Below are 18,270 nucleotides of genomic sequence, written 5' to 3'. Positions count from 1 at the left end.
GACGCAGTACTTTTTCCTCTATCTCACATTTTAATAGATGAACCAATTGGAGGAATCGTGAGGTTCCAAAGGCACTTCAGCTTGTGGGGTAGGAAAGTCAAAAGATCAAAACACTAATGGGGACAGATCCATGATACCAAATCTATCAAAGGTTCATTTTCTGATCTTTGCAGCTGGCAGTATTAGGTTGACAGTGGCACTGGAGCCTATCCCAGGGTACACTCTGGACAAGCCACTAGTCTAGTTTCAACCTGATCTCATTACTGCATGTGTAATAACTATGTTGGTCCACAGGCAAGATGTTGTACTTTTACCATAAATCAATCACATAGAAACACCAGAACACTCTGATTTTGAATGACTCACATCAACAGCCACCTTTATTATTTTCCATTATACCCCCTGACACCAATAGCAGCTGGATGTGTAACGCAGATAAATTTTTTATTGTATAATACAATAATACAATTATGTGCCTCATAGTTAAAGTTTATGTTAAAACAACACTAGAGAGGGAATTAAATCTTTGTTCCTGGGCTGGCCTACAACTGTAGGATGTAACATCATGTAACATCACTGTCATATAAACACCCTGCACATGGACGGCCATACATGGGAATTTGTAACTTTCCCAACATTTATGTTACAGGTTATAACTTCCATTTTAATGTCCGATAAGTAGCAGGGATGAACATGCTGTTGTTGTAAACTGCATTGTTGCAATCCCGTTAGCTGTGATAAAGGGTGCTACAGTACATGTAACCCTACAAGCATGGTGTAATGCTGCATTTGCAAAGAAATAGTGTCATAACAACATAATTCTGTTGTTTCATTTTTTAGGAACCGATTCAAACTGTTTGAACCCCCTCCTGCTCTCACAAAATGGCAACACGTTAATGCAAAAGTAACTGAAGCAGGCACTATCTGCTGCAGAGCTAATGCATGACTAAAACATAAAGACGGGAGGTGCACCAAAAAAACAAACCCCTGATCCCTCAGGCAAAAAAGTATTTTTCTTTATGTCAAAGCCATTGTGGAGTTCGAAGAGGTTGATATGCTGCAACCAGGGTGCCAAGTTTACCAAGCTCTAGACTTTTACACCACTAATGATAAAAAGCCGACATGTTGACAGCCTTATCGACAGAGCCAAGCAAAGCAAGTGCGACGCAGCATGGAACACGTGAGCTAATTGGTTCTTACCAACCAATAGCAATGATTATCCATAATTAGTTAGCATCTGTCATGTTTTTTCCTCCAGTAAAAGTAAAAGCCCTTCTGATATTTACACTTTTCTAGTCTCTTTCTCTTCCTCAGATAAGGCTGTCTTGCCCAATGGTGTGTGTCCTGATATAGTGAAAGGGATTTTCTATTTTTCCACCTTTTTTCTTTCTAAAACTTCATTTGATGGTAGAAATTTAAACTAAAGATATTTGAAGATAGAGTGTCTTATCACTGTGTGAATTGTTACCATAAAGCAAACACTACGCTGCAAGGCTCCAGAAACTAAAGTTGTAAATATCAGTTAGTTTCAGGCCTCAGAAAAGGTTTTGTAGAATATATGACAGGGAGATTATGGTTAAAGTTAAAGTTACTAGACCCAATGATTTGTGTGGCTTCCTCTTTATGCTAGTGCGGATATTTGCGCTGCCGGTGGCTTTTTGGCTTCGGCCAGTTTCATATAGAAACACAGCAGAAGTGTCCATACTTAATCATGTCAATGTTCAATGTATCCACACGTCTTGCTACATGATAACATTCACGTGTTACATTATCATTCCATCCGCATTTTGAGTCACTCTAGGCACTGATACTGCTGATTTGGGCAAAACGGCTATACTGAGAAAGACTGGGATGGTTGAAAACCACAAACTGGTTTGGACTGCTGCATAGAGTTATAAGGTGTTGCACACCTCTTAGTAGAAGAGCGCTGCGCTGTGACTCTATGACGGAATCGGAAAGGGCAACATTAACACAGATTTGTGTGGATCAAACAAACTAAAAAAAAAAAGAAAATATTATATGGGATCGCAAATGTTGGCTTTTTGACAGAGCCAAGCAAGATTCTATGTTTACAAAATTTCTATGGAATTGTTAGCCTTTAAAGTCACATGACTCGACTCAAGTCGCTCTTAAGTCGCACAAACAAAGACTCGAGACTTAACTTCAGACTTGCCCCCAAAAGACTTGAGACTTAACTTGGACTTCAGTTCAAACAAGAGAAAATATTATTTCATGAGCTTTAAAGGTAGACAGTTTGTTTGCTTTAGACAGTTAAGCTAGCTGTGGCTAACTTGAAGGTACGGCTATGCTACTCAACTGAACTAATTTAAACTAGGTTTAAATTAACCAGCTCAGAGCTACAGCTTCATTCCTATTATTCACAAGTATGTCTCTTCAAGCCCTTAATGTTTTTATGTAACTTTCAAAAAGTCAGAACAAATGCAATTTGAAGCCTTCGAAAAGTTCTTTCCTCAGATTTTCCACATATTACACTGCTAAAAGAAGTGTGGCTGTCAAGTCAATTTAATAAAAGGCTCATTTTAGCTCACTGAGTGAATGAATAATCAGTCTTTATTCATGACTTAAGGACTCTAATGAGCTTAAATTCTAATTATGCCTCACTCATTGCGAGGAAGTCAAACACCAGTACACTTGGTCTCCTCCAGTGTAGCCGCTCCTCTTATTTTAATTTCTATAATCTGTCTGAGCAGGTTGAGTTGACTTTGAATTCCTGTTGTGTGACATGAATCATTCCGTCTGGATCAAAACCCCTACAGAGTTTTCTCGTTGCCAGTCAACTTTCCCGCTGCTTGTTCACGCTTTAATATGTTGGATATTTGCAGCATTTAATTTAATTTACCCACCAGTTCCAGCAGCTGTAGTTTAATTCAGAAACATATATTTCCAATATCTGCTTAGGTCCAGAGTTCAGTATGCAGGAGGCTGTACACAGTGAATGGAATTCAGTGGAATCTTCTAATAAGGAGAGCTGCCCAAGCTCGAGTGTGTGTTTTTTTTTTTTACACATGACTGTTGCATTCAATGTCTGCCAGTAGATTACCCAGGATGTTACATACTGGATGTTTGAAGCTAAAGTACTTGAATTGGCTCCAACCATCTCAACATACATTATTAGAATTAATAGAAACGCTAGTCAAACACTTAACAAAAGCTTAGAGTTTTTGTCAGTAAGTCCTCTATCTGTATCATCATGAAAAAATAATTCTATTTTTTACAATAACTGGGAAAAGTTAAAGTAATGCTTTTCCTAATACTTTTCTAGTTTTAAAGTTATTGTTATTTCTAGATCTACTTATAAAGTTTTTAGTGCTTTAATGTTCAAAAACAATATTCTGATACTATATTGTGAAGGAAGTCCTTGATACGTTGAGTGATTTAGTTTCATTTTTTTTTTCAATCAAAAGGCATTGATAATAAAAACATTACAATGAAGATAAATTGTACAGTTTCGTATCCACAGATGGCCCTGAGATAAACAGATGGCAGTGCAGTGTAATACACAGGGTTGCATTAGGAAACAGTGCGTACAGATGTTTATCTAACATTTACTTTTAAAAGTAAGTTTTTCTTATCTATTTAGAAAAGGAATCACTTGTGCAATAAAGACAAAATGTGCAGGAGGTAGTCTTAAGAAAAGGTTAGAACATATTTATTTCTATTTATATAGGAACAGCATGTTTTGTAGCTTATGTAATGCACTATAAAGCGGAGAAAATCCCCCAAAAGCCCACTTTGGCTTCTTTATATCAACCACAATTTATTCAACTTCTTTGCTGCAACATTTTCTGAAGGAATTTAAAGCCTACAGTTTCAAGCTATGAACGAACAGTTCTGTGACTCTTGCACTCGAAGAGCAAAGGTTTTGCTTCTTCTTACAAACCCACTTTAGTCTTCATTTGCCTTTTAACACAAAAACTGAGTAAATTCATCTCCACCATACGAATTCCCCCTGACACAGATTAGACTATCAGACTAATGATGCCAAGTGAAACTGGGTTGATTGATTTCAGTTGTGAATGACACCATTTTTTTTTTTCCAGTGGTAAAACCAGAACAGATGGGTTTTGTGTGTGTGTGTGTGCGCTACACGTCTGTTTAGAGAAAAGTCAGGTAGATATGCTTTTGCTGCAAGAACAAGAGAGCCGTTCTCACTTTTACTGAGTTGCACTGCAGAGCAAACACTTCTTTATTGTTTTACGGACAACGTTGCTTTGCTGAGCTTGCTGGTTTGTGCTGCTGAGATGTCAACATGATGGACCAAGAACACAGGTTCCTGGAGGTGAGATGCCAATATGTTTTAACTTTGCAGTTCTCTAGCTGTATATACATTTAGATAAATACAAATAATGCCGTGGAAAAGTCTCGATCCACGTCTCATTTGTTTATACTTTGCTTCGAGGCAGCCAGACTTTCTTGTAATCCTTTAAAAAGGCCTTGAGCAATAGTTCTCTGGCGTTCTGAAGATTTTTAAAAGTTTTTTCTATTTTGAACATTTTCAGTTCAGGCCTTGTACTTGACCATTTTTAGATGAATGCATTTATTTGTAAAACCTCTGAATCATACAAGCACAGAAAAACGGACGGAAATGAATGATCCAGTGTTGTTAATAAAGGACTCATTTTAAAATGTATCTCTTAGTACTTAGACTGAAAATTATGTCTTTAAAATAAATAAATTCAAAAAAAAAAACTGCAAGATTTATCTGGACCTTCAAGAAGCAATTCCTGAAGCAGTGTGGGAGTGGACTGAAAATCAGTGGCAACAGGTCTTATGAAGGGATGATTCCTCCCCAGAGCCCAGACTTCAATATTATTGAAGCAGTGTGGGATCATCTTGACAGAGAACAGAACAATAGGCAGCCAACATCCAAAGAAGAGCTTTGGGATGTCCTTCAAGAAGCCTGGAGAACTATTCCTGAAGACTACTTAAAGAAATGACAGAAAGCTTGTCTAAGCGTTCAGAGGGTTTTGAAGAATAAAGGGGTTTGTGCCAAATAATGCCTGTAAGAATCGTAAAAACTGTGTTTGCCTTATACTGTATACTGTATTTTCATTTTCCCAGATGAAGTCTGCCTATAATAAGTCATTAAATCAAGCAACATCATCAACGTCATTGTGTGTCGAGGTGAAGCACCTCTGCTGGAGAAAATTACACCCGTTTTATTATCAAGTCCCAGCAGGATCTGCTGCCTGCAGGGAGAGTTGAAGCTCTGAGAAACAGAAACCTATCCTCTGGGGCGGTAAATGTATCAGACTGCTGTTGTGCATGATGGGTGGGCTTCAGAGCGTGGGTTTGTGAGATTCTCACACCGGATGTTGGGGTTGTAACGTGCAAGGCCAACAGGAAACCATTAAACTCAAGTCACAGCATGTTTTTCTAGGAGTATACAATGTCGTTTTGTAGTATGAGTATGAGTTTAAAAATAAAAAAAAGAAGTTGCCTGTTACATTTGAAACAACCTAAATAAAAGAATGATATCTGTAGAGATAATCCCTCTGAGTTATTTACTCCCCCAGCGGAGCTTTTGCTGTGCCCCAGAATATCTTAAAGTTGGACACATGTTCTGATGAACTGCTTCAACCTAATATGCTAGTTGCAAATTTCAGTTAGCTACATCTTTGAGCTGTTGTAGCTATTTTTGGTATATGTTAAATGAGTTAAAAGATGAACTTCTTGTAGATTTGATTGTTCTTCAAATCGAATATTTACATTTATTGCAGTTTGAAGCCATACTGCCACTGGTCTGGAAAAATCTTGCAAATCAAAAGGTCCAGAAAACGTCTTTCCGTCATCAGCTTCGATAATTGTCAGGGTTTTTTTTGCCCACACGCTGGCTACAGTCGGTGCTCAAGATGCATTTTACGTCTTTCCGTCTTTTCCATTGTTGTGAACCCAGCTCAAAGGCCTTGTGTCAAATTCTTTAAATTGAGCACATATGTAAAATTGGTCTTCAGGGCGAAGGAACTGAATTTGTTGGTCAAAGTCGCCGTGATCTCAAAACAGCTTTTTGTCCATAACCCAAGAACCAATACCCTCCTTTTAACAATGTCTAAAAGCCTAAAGGGATAGAAAATCGAACAGATCGTGTTTTTATGTCCAAAAGGTGAAACGGCAACTTTTGTACTTACGAAAACACCTAACTCTACATTAACACTGTGACTTTGAAACAGCCCCACCTTTGGTTGGGGCTCTATGTGGAAAACGTATCTTGGATGACCATCGTTTTGATCCCTTCAGTCTTCACAATGTATTGGCACACAAACACAAGACATTGATGCTAGTTTGTTTCCTTTTTTTGCTCCACCATTAGTATTGCCGCTACAGAAGCCGTCCTCAGCTCCCAGTGATTTCAACAGCAATAACTCTTATCATTCGTTTTGATAAAACTTGTTAAATGATTAAACAATGATTAACTCAGACTTATGGTTGCAAACAGCTGAGAAGTAATGACTGACAATTAAACTCCATCCATGCATTATTTTTCCTGCCACATATTCAGGTTAAAAAAGCCCAGTAGATTCTTTACAGCCTCATGAGAGATCTCGGTTCCTTTGGAATACCTAAAGCAGATGGGCCAATATCTCCAATTGGCCCCTAAAACTCCTTCCAGTTGGTATCAACCAGACTTTGAACCATTCAGAACTACTACAAAAACAACTAAAGCAATGCATAGACTTTTTTTTCTACAACCTGATCTAACTGAAAACCAAATTTACAGTTACGTTTTGTTGTGTTTGGAGTAAGAATGTTGGTTTTGACAGCATTACATATATGGATATTCTTGTGGTTGATGTTATATATGTAACAAAAAAACTACCTCTGTCACATTATTACACCTGCATGACTCCAGCCTTTGTACCAAGCAGTCGTTTGTTTTTCTATAGCAACACACCATCTTCCTCAATTGCTCAGCAGGCTGAAGCTCCAAAGAACCTAGAGTTGGTTAATGGGTTAATCAGTCAACCTTGACCCACTTTTATCTAGGTTAAGGTATTGGTTTTTTTCACAGCCCCCATTGTTTTTTATCAGCTATTTTTCCAATCGGTCACCCAGCTTAATCTGTTTTCAACGTTTTAATTCAGTATGTGGAATTAATACAAGTGGCATTACAGATAAATAATGTAAGTAAAAATTTCATTTCACTGTTTGTGTTAATTAAAGGCTGCATTAATGTGCTTTGAGGCAAACTGCCACAAAGGAAAATGAAAAAATCATACAAATGCAGTTCGAAGCCTATTTTGTGGAACTCTTACACAAGCCTCTCAGAGCAGTGTCGAAAGATTTATTTCTGGGGAATTTTTTATTATTATTTTAGTTCACAGTTTTGGTATTTTGTAGATTAAAATATCCATGTGCATCATCATAGACATGACTAATAGGTTTTGCAGGTACATAGTTTCATCAGGCTGCACCACACTCCCACTCAGTACATAGTCTTTTATGGATGAGATTTTAAGCATAAAAGCTGTGTGTATAAGCTTCCTCTTGCAGAAAGATGAAGATCTAGAATAATATTTGTAGAAATGTTCAGGTCAGTGGCTTAATTTTTATGAAATATATTCTTGAGGTAGAGACAACTCTAGTGGAATTAATCTCATTTATTTGAAAACTATCCACTGTTGGACATTTGATTGGTGCCGTTTGAGGTAATTTAACCTCTTTTGTCATTTTTGCATCGAACTCAGCCCGATTCATAGTATTTGAGTCACAATTAGTGATGGAAATGAAAAATGTCTTTTTCGTCCATGCAAATGCCAGCCCAGTCTCACAAGAAAATGTCTTATAAGTACTTTAATCCATGTATAAAAATGGTTGTTTCATATGGGACAGCATTTATGTGACGTGATATCAACTTATAAGCTTGCATTTATTTACATACAACAACAACCATGTCATTTTTCAACAAAGTCAAAAAGTTAAGTTGTTGAACGATATTTGGTCAGATGTGGCTGGTATTTCCTTTTTGAGCCCTGCTCTCTCCCACTTCCTAATTATAAGCCTAGAAATGTTCACAGTTTGACAGTTTCAGTCTTCATTGAAAAACTTCAATATCTTTTGATATTAGATGTAGCCATTACATAAATTGGACTGCATCAATACACCGTGCTTAAAAATGCCCTGATCCTTAAAATACAAAGTGTAATGATTTTCCGTTTGCCTTCAGGATTTGACTACATTTCCAAACTAACAATTTGCAGCTTTAAAAAAAAACAAAACACAAGTCCAGCAATGTCAAAGATCCAGAAATTAATAATATCAAGAGTTTGACAATTAGTCAGGAAATGTGTCCTTGTCCAATCTTAACATACTTTTTGAAAGTGTCCCAAAGTGTCTTTTTAAATTTGACTTCCACTTTCTCTAGAACAAAGACACAAAAAATGTGTGAGTGTTTACACAAAACTCAGTTGTATCAGAAAGTGCATCTTGTTCTGTGATTGTTAGATGACTAGACATGATTTGGATGTTGAAGACTAGTTGCTTTTTCAATCGGGCACTAAAATAACAGAATCCAGTTTGTTGAAATCGTCTTATTTACCCTTTTTCATTTAAAATCATATCTTTGGTGAAATTCTGTGGTTTCACTGGATGCCATAGGCTTCACTTATGTCACCATTTTAGTGTCCCTGAACCCAAAAATAAACTGGAACAGTCATGTTGTGAAACTGTGGTGCGTGTAAACACCCCTCTGTTCCTCCAATACAGCTCCAAAACCCAGAGTGATCTCACTTTCTATATCAGAGACTGGATTTGTATCTCAGAGAGAAACAGTTTTAAGACTTTAACATGCTCTTAGAGTGTCAGGATCCTTCTGGGTCAATTAACCTACTTTCTTATCAAAGAAAAGAAAGGGGAAAAAAAACTTTCCACATTACTCAGTGGGTCCAAACTCAGAGCCCTGCAGGCTTCCATCCAGGCAGCAGGTTAATTACATTCACCTGGCATCCCAGGTGTAAATAAGCTCTGATTAGACGGCAGGAGTGAAACACAGGGGGTTGTTTTGGCTTGTGACCCAATAAAGCAAACTTAGCTGCTTTTTTTTCCCTCTCCTCTGTTTTCAGATGATTCCTTTTGCTTTAAGTCCCAGAGCTGAAAAGCTTTGCCCAACTCCAGTCTAAGTAAAATTGGTATTAGAGGCTTTGAAGGTTGATGTATTGAGGGGGCACAAAGCTCTAAAGTCCTGAATGTTTTACAGGAAGAGACGCGATAATGAACTCGCTGCACTAACAGCGGTTAATTCCAGACTCCACTGCAAAAGCAGATATGTGGATATTGTGCAACAACACGCTTCCATGTTAACACGGATGTACACAAATGCTAAAGCTAGAGGGAGAGATGCACCAGTGAGCATGCAGTGAAATAACTGTGGAGAGAATTTGTGTCTTGGGGACGTTAGTGAACTTCCCAAACACCAGCAGAGGTCAGAGGGAGTGAGATCATTTCCATAGTGTCTCTGATTCCATCTGTTAAATTTTTAATGGAGAAGGAAAGACAGTCTTACTCAAGCTTTGAGGATCTGTTCCAATCCTCTTTTTCTTTCTTCTTCCACCATCCTCCATCTGCTCCCCTCTTCCTCCACTGCCATTTCCTTCAGCATTTCCCCCTTATTTGCTTTTTTGAATTTCTCGATCAGCAGTCATCTCCTTCCCTCGCTCCCAGGTCACTGACCTCACGCCTTCCCTCGCGTCTTCATCGGAAAAGTAATGCTGCTCGTTCCCTTTCCATCGTGTTCACATGCTTGTACTGCGGCATGTCACATAATTCTTACTACTACAACCTTTCAGAGCTGAATTCTGAATGTATTCTCTGTTTAAAGATGCATTTTCCTCAGGGAGGCAGCTGAAAAGGCAACATTCAAGGATGAAGATGAAGAAGAACAACAGTCATGAATTGAACACAGCAAAATTCATACAGCATTCATCAAAATAAAGAAACAAATAAATCAGTAAAGATATGAGTGTAACTAAAGACCGACTTCTCAGATTTTTTGGGGGGTAGACGAGGCAAATTTGTGCATCTTGATTTAAACACTAAGTTTGGACATTTAATTTCTGCTGCCTTGTTTTTCTGTGCCTCAGCATGACTACAAAACTGACCTTGTAAAAATCAGTGTAACTCCCCTTTGATCGTCAATTACATCTGGCAGGCTGAATCTTCTCAATAAAATCTGCAGGACAGCCTGCCTACTGTGTGTAATTGACACACAATAATGTCACACACCACCAATACAAAGGAGCTAGCCTGAGAATCAGAGCAGGGATCCAACACAAATTTCTTGTGACAAGCTAATCAATCATCCAGCTGCACAAGGGAGGTAAAACTGCTTTGTCACTTAGCTTTTTGCCTTATAAACAGCTTCTTTTTTTAAAAAAAAAAATATCTACACTGCATCAAAATATCCTGTAAAACTAACCATAAGGTCCAAATCTGAATTCCAGCTCCACTTAATTGTCTTTTCTAGCAATAGTCTTTTCACAATTATTTGCCATGTTTCTAGCAGGTGTTTTTTAAGTACTGTTTGACGTTGCATGAAAAATGAAAATGGCAAGGTTAAGAAAAAACATTTTAAAAAACATTTAAAAAATTTTTCTTTCACCTATAGCCAAGGTAACTGGTTTTGCTAGTTTCTTCTTCATTTAGGTTTTGTGTCCAGTTTGCAGGCTCCATGACCTGTTGTTGAACACAGCCATGTGCATTTGAGCCTTTACTGCCATCTTCTGATTACACCATGTAGCCTGGTTACTAAAACCTGCACAAATAAATGTTTTTGTCTATTTTTACATTTAGCCTGTTATTCTGCAAAAATAATTCAATGCTTTATTTCCATGTTGCAATTAGTGATCAAGTATAAGTTGCTAACTGTTCCACTGACTTGTTAGCTTCAGCTTCAATCTTTTGGCGAGACATTGGGTTAACCTTCATGTTTGAAGCCAATAGAAGAGTTTGTAACATATCTGTGTCTAGACTCAAGAGTATTATACCTAAAACTAACTGAGTTTAGGTTAGCTTAATTAGCTAGTTATCTATAGACAATAGAAAGTACTAGTTTAGATCATTGTAGCCTGTTAGTATAACATTTGTGTCTTTTGCAGTGACTCATTGAGAATCATCACCAGCTCAAAAAGATTTCTGATATGTGGTAGACCTTAGGAAAGGCTCTACTTTAAGGCAAGGTATAATGTTTTGCTAACCCTAATCAGATATATTTGAATGCCTTAACCAAACCAAGCAACAGGTAAAAGTGAATGTAATAAGTGACTAAAATCAAGAGTAAAAAGAAAAAGCAGTGGTCTTTTTACCACTGCTCAACCCATGCAGCTCAGTAATGGAGAAATCTTTTCTTTCTACATGCTACTTAGGACATGTTTAGTTCCAGAATTCTGTCATGTTATTGTCCATGTACAGAAAAAAATAGAGGAAGACATGTCTGAGACTGCGCTTGATGGATTTTATTTTGGGACAGCTTTACAAATGCTTATCATACTATTTTCAGGATTTTCGCTATTTTGTTCCAAAAAGATTTTTCCAAAAAATTAACAAAACATATTCACACGCATTTGTCGCAATTATTCAGAGCCGTCATTTTAAAAAAAAAATCCTATTAATTTTTTATCCACCACTGGGATGTTTGTCTATTCGTACAGATTTTGTTAGCCTACAGGAACTTTGTGATGACTCCGTGGGGTGGTTTGGTCCAAAGAATTGGTCAGTGCAACAGCTTCCGAGGTAGATGGCTTCTTATTGGATCAAATTCGACAGATATTTAATACCATAAGTGACTACTTGAGAAAATAACTAATGGATGAGTGGCTGTGTCACAGAAGCTATTTCCAGAGCATGCTTTTACCCTGAAATTGGACCACTTCCTGTCATTTTAATGACAGATGATCCAATTCATGCCTAAAATTATCTCGACATGGTTGGCATACAGCAAATAATCAGGCTGCTTTAAATTGGCTCTTGAGCATTTCACCATCATAGTGTAGAAAACCAAACTATATGAATTGCTGTGTATTTGGGGGGGGGTTAAGAAAAAGCTGGTGGTTTAATTGTTAAGATATTGTTATTGTCCATCTGCCAACACTGATATTGTGCTATAAGATTGTCGGGCCAAAAAAAAGAGTTTCTTGAGGGAGGCGGAGCTCTTTCTAAAAAAATATTAATGTAGAAGTAAAAACAGATATGTGTCTCTTTTTTTTCCCCCATTCAAATATACCCTTACATATAACCCACCCATTATGAGACAAGTGCCCGCGGGCTAGTTTGTCTCCATCTTCATTTGCTTATTTTTTTCATTTCCCTCCCCCCTTTCATCATCAGTATTTTTAGATGAGATGGTGTGTGTGACTGTGTTGTGTCTTCAGGGCTTTCTCTGTGACACCTATCCATTTGCATTCAGCCACTTGGCAGCAGGAAAGGCCAGCTGGTTACTGATCTGCTGGTTACTGATCTCGTTCTGCTTCATTCTCATCCGGAGGGATTCCAGATGAAGCCCCGATCCGCTTCATTCTCCGTTGAGATGCAGAGCTATAATCCCATCATTTATACCGTGGGATGCTCCAGCACTTGATATCACAGAAGGGCTCTTAGTCCCTGAAGTGATAATGTGGGAATAGGAGTGTGACATCATCATAGGTGAAAAATACCATAAAGAGCGCCTCACACATTCAATATAAGTCTATGGATATATTACACTGCTGCACAACCTCACTGGTAAACTAAAGATGCAGTTATCATGCATCTGGATTGCTTTTAAATGATCTGCTGTTCACTTAATGCCTGAAATAATGACTGCTTCAGAGTTTTGTATCAACTGGTGACCCATAATGTGGCTGTTAGATAATGATAGAGATTTGAAGTAAATAATCAACACTTTCCATTAATCTTTTTTCTGTAGTATGCAAAAATCAAAAGGAAGATTTTGGAAAAACCACAACATGCCTTTCTGCTATATATGGACAAAACAACGTGTCCCACAAATCTGTCGGCATTAGTGTCAGGTATATTATCAGCATCAAACCACTGACTTGATGAAATTAGAGTCAAAAGCATCCATAACATAATTCCAGTTTAACAACTGCCTCCATGAAGAGGTTTGTGATGTGGCTGGTAACGCATTTTTGTAAGTCTCCAAGTGAAAACGAAAAAGACTTTGACAAATGCCGTAGGAATGACTGGAACAGTTATGAGTCTATTGATAATATTGCATTCCTTTGACAACTCAGTCTGTCAAAGATTCAGATTGAAATTAAATTTATTGATCCCTTTGGGAGGTTATTGCAAGGAAATTCAGACTCCAGCGGCTCATCACAGAAAGAAAACGGTTTCTTAGTATAAAGATTACACACATGCAAGATATAGAAAACAATATAATTATGAAACAAAATAAAGAAATCCTATTTCCTAGATGTAATTCTAGTCACAAAGTACCTGAAGATGCAGTTTAAAACTAAATATTGCACAACACTGGCTTATAGGTTCATAAGTCCATTTTAAATAGCTTTCCAAAAAAACATTCATTGAAAGCCTCGAAAATTATTTCAAAAGACCAATTTAAAACACTTTTAAAGATAACAAGAAAGTCTGGCTGCTTGGAGTCGAAATGCATAGAAATGAGTGGTGGCTCAATCTTTTGGTACAGTACTACATATGTTTATGTTTATGTTTATGCATTTAGCAGACGCTTTTATCCAAAGCGACTTACAGATAGGCAGATAGGGTAAGGGGGTCTTGCCTAAGGACCCCTACTGGAGACAGTACCTTTCATGCAGTGGATTTGAACCCAAAGCTCCCACACGAGCTCCCACACATATTATTTTCATGTGGGACAATGAATGCATAAAAACCTATGAACAATTTCAGCTTGAACAATAATATTGATTTGAAGACTTTATTTGCAGAGGTGCAAACCAATGTCTTTTTAAAAAGAAAAAAACTTGATAAATTAGCATTATTATAATCAATGGAAATTTGTGTACGTATTTCTATAAAATTATCCCAAATTTTAACTTCAAGTTGATGCCTTTCAAGTTCCAAGACTGTGTGCACAGCAACGTAGGTCCGCGTCTTCGTGCTTTTGAGATACACAAGTGAAAGCACTAGAATAATTGGCTGTGGTGTGATTTAATGGCCGCCCCCCCTAGCTTTTTGATACGATTCGAAATGTTTCAGCACCACGGACAGCGTCACTGAAAGTGACGCCGGATGTGCGCGTTAAATTGAAAAATAAAAGCTGGTGCAAAATTAAACCTGATGAAATTAAAAAAAAAAAAAAAATCTCACGAGAGACAGGAATCTCAAGAGACAACAATCAATTGCGTCTGGTTGGCACCTCCCCTACAAACGTCTTAGCGACTGAGCAAAAACGAATGCAAGCAAAAGCTCTGTATAGAAAATTAAAGTACGCATGTGATTGAGGTGGGTGTGTGTGTGTGTTTTTTTTATTGTTACGGCAACGTTCAGACGGAGACGACATTGGGGCGTTTAATTTTGAAACCTTTACCGGAACCTCGCGCTGTTTTGCACGCAGCTTGACGCTCCGCCGACTAAATTATCGCGCTGACGGAGGTTTGTGGATGTTAACACCGGGAGAGCCGCTGGATTCGGGCAGAGAGACGAGGCTGTGGCTCCATAATGACGGCGTCCAAAGATCCCACCAAGAAGAAGCCGAAAGACTCACAGCAGGATGAGGTACACTGAAAATAAGTCGTTTGCTTCCATTAACTCAGCTGTCGGGGGATACGTACGTGCGCGTGGACAGACGCTCCAGTCATCCTGTGACACGGTTTACAGGGACAATGGGGGGTGGGGGGTTGTCTGTACGTTTTATAGGAGAGTGCAGCAGGAAAGGGGAAATGCCAAGCTCAGACAAATACAAGAAAATATGCATTTTTCTCTGCTGACATACATTTTAGGTGAATTACTTCTGTTTGTGAAAGTTATCAAAGAACATTAAGACATAAGAAACCAGCAGAATCAATGTCAAACATAGCGAATCTGTCTCAGCAGTTAGCACTCTGCCCAGACTTTAGTCTGTGTGTGATGTCTTGTGGCTTCACATAAAGCCGTGACAGTATGTATCTCACTGTAGGACAGGGGAGCAGAATCATCAGCTCTGATGAGCGAGGAGAGCTTAACAGACACAATTAACGAGCACACAGTCTCCAACAGGTTGTACAGCAGGAGTGATCACTTAAATGTTCTGGAGAAAAAGATCAAATGGTTCCTCTTGGGCCCGTTTGGTGTCAATGCGAGTCCTGCTGTGTTTGAGGAACTTTTGCATCTTTGTTCTCATTTTGTCTGTCTGAGGTGATTTTGTATCTCTGGTTGTAGCAGTTTTGTGTTGCTTTATGGTTGGTTTTGTTCTTAGTTTGGTCATGGTTTCCCCCACATGGATCGTTTTTCATCACCTCGGGTCTTGAATTGGTCATTTTCTGCCACCTCACATGTCTTTGTGGCCATTTTGATCATATTGTGTCCGATTTAAAATTTGTTTGGAAATTCTGCGTCTTGTTTTCATAAGTCTGGCCATGCCGTGTCTCTGTCTTCTTCTGCATCTGATTTTTCCTTACAACTCGTGTCATTTATGTCCCCTACTGCCTCAAATAGACTATGTGTTCTGTGTGGTTTTTGGTTTATTTTTGGCTCATTTTTGTCATTTTTAGCCTATTTGCAAACAATTTGCATCTTTGTCTCTATTCTTGTAGCTTTGAGTCTTGTTTTTGTTCCGTTTAGGTGATTTTACACCCTTTAAAACAGTGGTTTTGCTTCTTTGTCCTCATGCCTTGTGTTCATTTGGTTGCTTTTCTAGTTTCATCTTTCTTAGCAGACTGTCTTAATTTTTGCAGTTGTAAGTCTCATTTTGGCAGTTTTCACCTTCACTGAAGTTGAGTTTTTTAAATTTTCTTATCTTTGTGGTCAATTTTTATTGGAGGTGCATTGTTTTCAGAGTTTCAACTCAAAGTAAATACTGAATTTGACTTATAGTGAAAGTCATTTTTCATTTAATCTTACCGAGCTCAACATTTGTTTTGCGAGAGTGAATTGAACTCATGTTGACCTGAGGAGAGCAGTTTAATCATCAGTTGATTAAGAGTCTATTATTATTATTGTTCTTGAGCGTACTTGTTTGGCATACAAAACGACAGAAAATGAATTTTTTTTCCCAGTTTCCCCATCATCTTTTTATTTTCAGTGATTAGTTGTTTTTCATTTAAGAGCACAGTCCTCAAATTGATTTGCAAATGGCCATTAAAGTCACGACAAATACCTCGTCTGGAGTGAAATGTTAAATTCAAATGGTTTGCTTTACGTTTCTCTGATTTGTTGATGGCAGAACTAACGACGGGTTTTTTTCCACAATGTGTTTGATTTCGAGCCGGTCAGAAGTGCTGTGATAACAATCTGCTGCTCGGCACTGGTTGCTTTGGATGTTCACTTGCTGATTAATGGTGTAATCTGGGTTGGTCCACATATTGCGAGGGATGATTGCACGCCTCTATTTTTGGCTCCATTGTTTGTTGGATTCTTTCCTTGGACTTGCAAACATCCGTGTCTCAGCTGCTTTGTTTCAGTTTATCCCATTTCTTGTGTTGTTGGATCGGCTGAATGTCTCAGTCTTATTTACCATTTTTTCTTTTTTTAAATTCTAATTTTTTTTCCTTTTCTTTTTGAAAAAAAACCAAAACAAACTTCTTTAGTCTGATGTCAGTCCCCGAAATGCTCAAACTGTGACTTTTAAATAGAGTCACATGAAACAGAAATTACACCCTATTTGTATGATATTATACACATCTGGTCCTTACCAGGTCTTGAAATTGGGTACATATTACTCTGTCATTCCTTATTGAACAAAAACTGAGAAAACACAGAAGCAGTGTGTGAAAAACCAAGTCCACACTCCCTGCTTCCATAGGAATTGAGATGGGAAGAAGCAGCTGGGTGCTGTTAATTAACTGCACTTGATCATTGATCATCAGTGGCACCAGTTCGCTGGTCTGGAGCATTCAGGTGTGCGTTAACACAATGTCAAGGAGGAAAGACATCCAAAATCATCTTAGAGAAGCAATTGTTGCTGCCCATCAGTTTGGGAAGGGTTATAAGGTCATTTCCAAACGGCTTAGAGTCCATCATTCTGCAGTGAAAGATTATTCACAAGTGGAAAACATTCAAGACAGCTGTCAGTCGTCCCCTGGAGTAGACACCCCAGCAAGTTCACCCCAAGGTCAGACTGTGCAATGCTCAGAGAAACAGCAAAAAAACCAGACTCTACAGGCCTCAGTTAGCGTGTTAAGTGTTAAAGTTCATGACCGCACAATTAGAAAAAGACTGAACAAGTATGGCTTGTTTGGAAGGGTTGCAGGAGAAAGTCTCCTCTCTCTAAAAAGAACATGGCAGCACAGCTTAGGTTTGCTAAGTTAGATCTGAACAAACCACAAGACTCCTGGAACAATGTCCTTTGGACAGACCAGACCAAGGTGGAGATGTTTGGTCATAATGCACCGCAGCACGTTTACAGAAAACCAAACACAGCATATCAGCACAAACACCTCAAAAGAACTGTCAAGCATGGTGGCGGGGGGCTGATGATTTGGGCTTGTTTTGCAGCCACATGAGCTGGGCACTTTGCAGTCGTTCTGTAATTGGGCCACGGAGCAGAGCGATGATCCCAAACACAGCAGCAAATCTGCAACAGTATGTCTGAAAAAGAGAAGAACCAAGGTGTTGCAGCTGTCCGGTCAAAGTCCAGACCTCAACCGGATCGAAACGCTGTGGTGGGATCTTCAGAGAGCTGTGCATAAACCTCAATGAAGTGAAGCAATGTCGTAAAGGAAAGTGCACCAAAATTCCTCCATGATGATAACGTCACATAGAAAATTGTAACTTCGAATTATCGCTAAGAAAGAGAAGACACATACTATAACCTGATCCAAAAGAAGAACTGAAAGAAGGGGGCTCTCTGTTGGTGCACACTCAGATGTCGACGTGTTTTTTTGGGCGCGTATCCCTTTAAATGCACCCCCCCCCCCCCCCTTTTCACACACTCAGCGGTAAACACAAACACAGACACGCACTCTTGATTCGCTCGCCTGCTTTACTTTCCACTGAAGTGAGTCTGATGAACACACTGCTGCAGTGAACTGTGTCTGATGAAGCGCACGCCGAGAGCACGCCGAGAATTAGCTCCGAGATGTTGAACTAATGCTCGGAGAGAAGTCGATGGCCCTGCAGTGTGTGCAGTGAGCTCCACCT

General features: G+C 38.6%; 1 protein-coding gene across 2 annotated transcripts in view; it reads left to right on the top strand.

Annotated features, from left to right (window-relative positions):
- Window positions 1–18,270, top strand: part of LOC140299862 (inactive dipeptidyl peptidase 10-like) — a 90,334-nt gene that overhangs the window by 16,942 nt on the left and 55,122 nt on the right. The window contains exon 1 of one of the 2 annotated variants that reach the window (XM_072379757.1): window positions 14,559–14,709. The exons of the other annotated variant lie outside the window; for it this stretch is intronic. Coding sequence (XP_072235858.1) covers window positions 14,653–14,709 — 57 coding nt within the window. The 5' untranslated portion in view covers window positions 14,559–14,652. Of the gene's footprint in view, window positions 1–14,558; window positions 14,710–18,270 lie in introns of those variants that run through there. 2 annotated transcript variants of the gene reach the window in all.

Source organism: Leuresthes tenuis, unplaced genomic scaffold, assembly GCF_036924035.1.
Source record: "Leuresthes tenuis unplaced genomic scaffold, fLeuTen1.0.hap1 SCAF_1, whole genome shotgun sequence".
NCBI classification, from domain to species: domain Eukaryota; kingdom Metazoa; phylum Chordata; class Actinopteri; order Atheriniformes; family Atherinopsidae; genus Leuresthes; species Leuresthes tenuis.
The sequence above is the reverse complement of the archived record's forward strand: the minus strand, read 5'-3'. Positions and strand labels throughout refer to the sequence as shown.